We start from the raw sequence: 5144 nt of genomic DNA, 5'->3' as shown, positions 1-5144 counted from the left end.
TACTTCTTTTTTTTTTTTTTTCCTATACTTGCTTATAATGAAACATATACCGTTACATGGCTTACATTTTTAAAACAGTCTGTCAGTCTGTCACTTTTATTCATGCAATAATCGCTGTGGGGCTTGCAGACTAGGGTTCCATTTATGCTAAACGCCCAGATCAGCATTCTTAGAGGAAACACCATGTATGGGCATGGAAGTAGCCGCCACCGGAACCGCTCCATATGGAGAGCTGCTGCTTCGCTGTAGCGGTCGCTTCCGGCTATGGCGGCGCGCTAAACTCACACAACGCATACCGTTTGTGTCATGTTAGTAAAAGCCGGGCTGGTGCACCCCGAGTTTTTCTGTGTGGAGTGGTCGATAAACAACCCACGGTAAACAAAAAAAAAGCATGATTATAAAGTGCAACTCCTATCCGTGTCTTTCTTCCGAGGACAATGCCCAAATATGGGCTTCCTCCACGCCATATTCGGAACTTCGCGTCACGACAAGAGGCTTTATAAGGCGGGGGAGGCTCATTGAAACGGAGCACAGAGTCCCAAGTTCAAGCGCTGTCAACAGTCCACTGAAACACTCAACCTCCGCGCTGAATTTGAAGTCATATCTGGATAACAAACTCACTTCACGCATTTTGTCACGCATCACTTCACATAGGCCTATGCACACTCCTGGACTCGAGACGACATCATTTCAGTCATTCAAGTCCGCACCACCATCATCAACAGCGGCAAGAGTCCGGCCAAAGTGTCCCTCCGCCGGCCGGCTGCACAGACGTCGGTGGAAGCTGAGGCAGCGGAGTATATAGATTTCAGATCCGCGGCGACTCTCGGACACGTCCCTGGACAACCGTGACATGGCTGCGGTCAAGACAGAGCGGTTCCTTTCCAGTCTGCAAATATCCGACCCTCTCGGCGGCTTCGCGGCCCCCCACTCGCCGCTGGACAGCTACCAGAAGCTGGAGGAGCTTCACCTGCTGCTCCAGAGCGCTGCGGCGGGGAACTCTTTCCTGACCGCCTCCACTGACGCCGGACTGGGCTTTCTGACCGGGGAGAGCGGAGAGGTGGACCGACCTTGTGGAGGTAAGGGGATCTTCCACTGCTGGTTGACCACGAATCAAGTTTTATAAGTGCAACAAATAATAAATAGCGCGTTTGTTTGAAAAATTTCAAAGTTTTTTTTTTTTTTACAAAAATGGTGTAAAAGAATAGCTAGTAGTTTTGTGTTTTTTGCAATGCAATCGAAACGATATATGCGTTTGTGTATTATTGTATTATTGGATGTTTTGAAACAATTGCATTCACTTACTCTGCTTACTCATGTCATGACGCAACAAATCTAATTTCAAACAACATATTTTATTATGGCAATAAATCGTTGACTCATGAAGCTCCAAAGCGAAACTAAGTAAACGTTTCCTGCATCATTTAAAAAACAGCTTGAGCTGAAAAATAGTCCGATTGTAGAACAATGCTGCAAAGTAATCCAAACCAAACCAGCACTATAAACGTCTCTCTCTCCTCCCCCCCCCCCCCTTCCGTCTCATCCAGACAGCCTCCTGGAGCTGTCAGCCTGCTGCGAGGAATCCAAGATCATCTCAGAACTCCTGGGAATCCCCTCATTCCCAGCCCGCCTGCCGCCTCTGGCCTACAGCGGCCGCTTCACCCTGGAGCCGACCCCCGCCCACGGCGCCACCTGCGGCCCCACCAGCACCGGCCACAGCGGCGGCGGCGGCGGCAACAACGTCTGGCCCGAGTCCCTCCTCAGCCTGGTGACCGGGCTGGTCAGCCTGGCCGCTCCCTCCTCTTCCTCCTCCTCCGCCTGCGAGCTGTCCTCCTCTTCGTCCGCGTCTTCCTCCTCCCCGCACGCGCTGCACCCGGAGCCCGCCGTGGGCATGGACCACCACTCCATGGCGTTCCCCGCCCAGACATTCTCCCACCCGTCGTCGGTCCAATCCACTCCGTGCGCCGCCCTTGCCTATCACACCCCGAGCCCCGCCTCCAGGCACGCAGCCCCGCCGCCCTCCTCCTCCATGATGCAGATGATCCCAGACTATCGCCTCTCCCACCCCCACCACCTCCACCCCCACCACCACCAGCAGCAGCAGCAGCAGCAGCAGCAGCAGCTGCTCCCCCCCCAGGACCACAAGCCCGTCCTGGGCCAGGCCCACGACCTCTCCGTCTTCAACGTCCAGCAGCAGCAGCAGCAGCCTCCCCTCACCCCCCTGTTCACCATCAAGGCCTTCTCCAGCGGCCAGCAGCAGCCCCAGCCCCAGCAGACCCCCCAGCAGCCCCAGGACAGCCCCCTGGCCCATGGCCTCAGCGGAGGCCCCGGGGGCCCGCGGGGCAAACCCGTCCTGGCCCGGAAGCACCCGCTGGGGCGGCACTACAAGAAGTCCCCCAGCGAGCGGCCGTACGCCTGCCCGGCCGACGGCTGCGAGCGGCGCTTCTCGCGCTCGGACGAGCTGACCCGCCACGTGCGCGTCCACACGGGCCAGAAGCCCTTCCAGTGCCGCATCTGCATGCGGAGCTTCAGCCGCAGCGACCACCTGACCACGCACATCCGCACGCACACGGGCGAGAAGCCCTTCGCCTGCGGCCACTGCGGACGCAAGTTCGCCCGCAGCGACGAGTGCAAGCGCCACGGCAAGATCCACCTGAGGCAGCGCGACCGCAAGGTGGCGCCCGAGGCGGCGGCGGCAGCGGCGGCGGCAGCCAAGGCCTTCAGCTCCTCCTCTTCCTCCGCCTCCTCCTCCTCCGCCTCGCCCCGCCCGCCCTGCAGCGACCCCTGTGGTGCGGCGTCAGAGTACTGCTCCTCCCCGTCCAGCCCCTCTCTCTCCTCCTCCTCCTCCTCCTCCACCTGTGGTTCCTCCTCCCTGCTCTACCCTCCCTCCTCCATCTACGGACAGGGTCTCTCCTCCTCCTCCTCCTCCTCCCCGTCCCCTCACCTCTACGCCTCCTCCTCCTCCTCCTCCTCTCCGGGCCTGAGCCCTCAGTGGGAGCACGTGAGCAGACGCTCCTCACCGCATGGATCCGACGTCTGCTGAAGGAGAGAGAGGAGAGAGAGAGAGGGAGAGAGAGAGGGAGAGAGCAGACCCACCAAACCAGGAGCCAGTGGAGGCGGTTCCGTCCGGATGAGATGAGGTCGTACCAGACCGGTGCTGTCGGACAAACTCTCGGGACACTTTGATCCAAAGTATTTTCGTTTTTTTTTTTTCCATCTCCTCCAAAATACCAGCCGCGATGACCAAGAGAGGTTTTACACGTGTTGTGTGAGAGACCGATCACGTTACGATAGTTACAATGCTGAGTGTGCGCTTTGATCAAATGTTTTCTATGTTCTGTGCCTTTAGCAATAATGCTTGACGATGGTTTTGTATTGAGAACGTGCACAAAGATTGTAATTTCTGTAACAAAACATAGGATTCTATATTTTTATTGTACATGTAAATAGTGTATACTTGTATAGTGCACTTGTATAATAGTAACGGGAATGTTGTGTTGTTACCTACTGAGTAGGTATGACAATTATGGTGCAGATTTTATGCAGTTCATATTTGAATTGCTTGCATACTGCCTTATTGTGCCTTATTTTTTGTATCTGTATGGCTATTTGAAAGCACTTTTCTGCCAAAGAAGAAAAACCACTACATAATATGCCCCATTAAATAGGGTGTTGAAAGTAAATAAACAAAAAAATTAACACAATTGAGTTTTCTGTTTCTCTCTCAGACAATCAACTACCACGATTTCCAAACTTAAATAAAAAAATATATAAGATTATTAATATGTAATACAATAAGCGTAGACAACAGTGACTACAAATAATATAAAGCGAATAACAACCGTCGGTTCTTGAAGAAACCTAAAAATAATAAAAGACTAAAGACTAAAGCGCTACTATGGATATAGTTGCATTTGCGACAGCTATGAATACCTGGGCTTAGGCTATTTTTGCGTAGCGATTACTGATTATTTTAAACACCGTACAGTATAGGTTCTACATGCCAATGTTATGTCAACCAATTAAACTTGATCGACCACAAACTGCAGGTAAGAACAGGCTAGCCTCCCGCTTTTAATAAACGCTCTAATGCGGCAGATTGACGCTGTGTGCGTTTGTAGTGAAGGAGCCAATAAAATCGTCACTGGCTTCTCCGGTCCAACAAGTCAACACCCCGGTTGCCCATGCAAGGATATCCTGCTTCCGCAGTCGACATCCTGTTGCCCAAATATGGAGTTTCCTGGTCGGCCCTGGCAAAAGGCCTGCAAGACAAATAAGCCAAGAACTCTCCTACCCTGGTCTATTTATTTCCTGCTCGCCCGCGCGTGTTCGTGTACGTGTGTGTGCGTGCGTGTGTGTGTGTGTGTGTGTGTGTGTGTGTGTGTGTGTGTGTGTGTGTGTGTGTGTGTGTGTGTGTGTGTGTGTGCGCGCGCGCATGAAAGATAAATACATAAAGAGAGACGATTCGGTGGACTTTGGACAGTCAAAGATAGTAGGATATGTATTTTTTAAATGTTATCCTTATCTTTTCTTGCAAAAGATCTGATGCGGAAATACTACCCTACTATGCACTACTATGCACTCACACACGCACACAAACACACACCGTTTCATTATTATTGTTATGTTATATTGACGAATTATTGTTAAAGATTATTATTATATTTATTTATTTATATATTTTTTAATTATATTTAGTTATCTTAGTTGATGGTGGTCAAAATTAGGCAAGTATTAGCAAAAAAGTGTTTCCGCCCGGTTTCGAACCGGGGACCTTTCGCGTGTGAGGCGAACGTGATAACCACTACACTACGGAAACTGTGTAGCTACTCTACTCAGCCTCTACTCTCAATACAATTTGTGACACTACTAATGTCATATATTTTTGGCCACACGTTGGACATGGTGGCGCTGTTCCGCGTTTGGTTTGGGACCGTAAAGGACTAGTCGAATATCGATTAGATCTTTTTCGTGGTTAAAGTAGGATACAAGAAGTGTATATATTGATCTGATATGATTATGTGCATAAATGTTGCAAGAAAAGTCTGTTGGATTAAATATAATTAGTGACAAATCTCAAATCAGGCCAAATCAAAGCATATATTTGAGTGTAAGTAATAAGCGTGATCTCAATGAATGAATTG

The 5144-nt window shown here is 50.8% G+C and overlaps 1 protein-coding gene and 1 non-coding gene across 2 annotated transcripts; one reads left to right on the top strand and one right to left on the bottom strand.

The window, feature by feature from the left end:
- Positions 1-538: 538 nt before the first annotated feature.
- Positions 539-3690, top strand: LOC311354520 (early growth response protein 1-like). The gene is made up of 2 exons (XM_084474321.1): positions 539-1079; positions 1548-3690. The coding sequence occupies exons 1-2, from the start codon at positions 854-856 to the stop codon at positions 3041-3043; spliced, it is 1722 nt and encodes a 573-aa protein (XP_084330447.1). The 5' UTR covers positions 539-853; the 3' UTR covers positions 3044-3690.
- A 1056-nt stretch (positions 3691-4746) lies between these two features.
- Positions 4747-4819, bottom strand: AC3HAE_024842 (transfer RNA valine (anticodon CAC)). Its single transcript has one exon. It is a non-coding gene; the product is annotated as a tRNA-Val (tRNA).
- Between the last annotated feature and the right edge of the window lie 325 nt (positions 4820-5144).

The sequence above is a fragment of the Micromesistius poutassou genome, assembly GCF_964030765.1.
Source record: "Micromesistius poutassou genome assembly, chromosome: 10".
Lineage (NCBI taxonomy): Eukaryota > Metazoa > Chordata > Actinopteri > Gadiformes > Gadidae > Micromesistius > Micromesistius poutassou.
This window is presented reverse-complemented; position numbering and strand designations above follow the sequence as displayed.

Bases quoted from the DNA above. Each gene is read 5' to 3' on its own strand.
- LOC311354520 (XM_084474321.1), top strand. From the start codon at position 854: ATGGCTGCGGTCAAGACAGAGCGGTTCCTTTCCAGTCTGCAAATATCC. The intron at 1,080-1,547 runs GTAAGGGGATCT...CGTCTCATCCAG, and splicing joins GGTGGACCGACCTTGTGGAG to ACAGCCTCCTGGAGCTGTCA.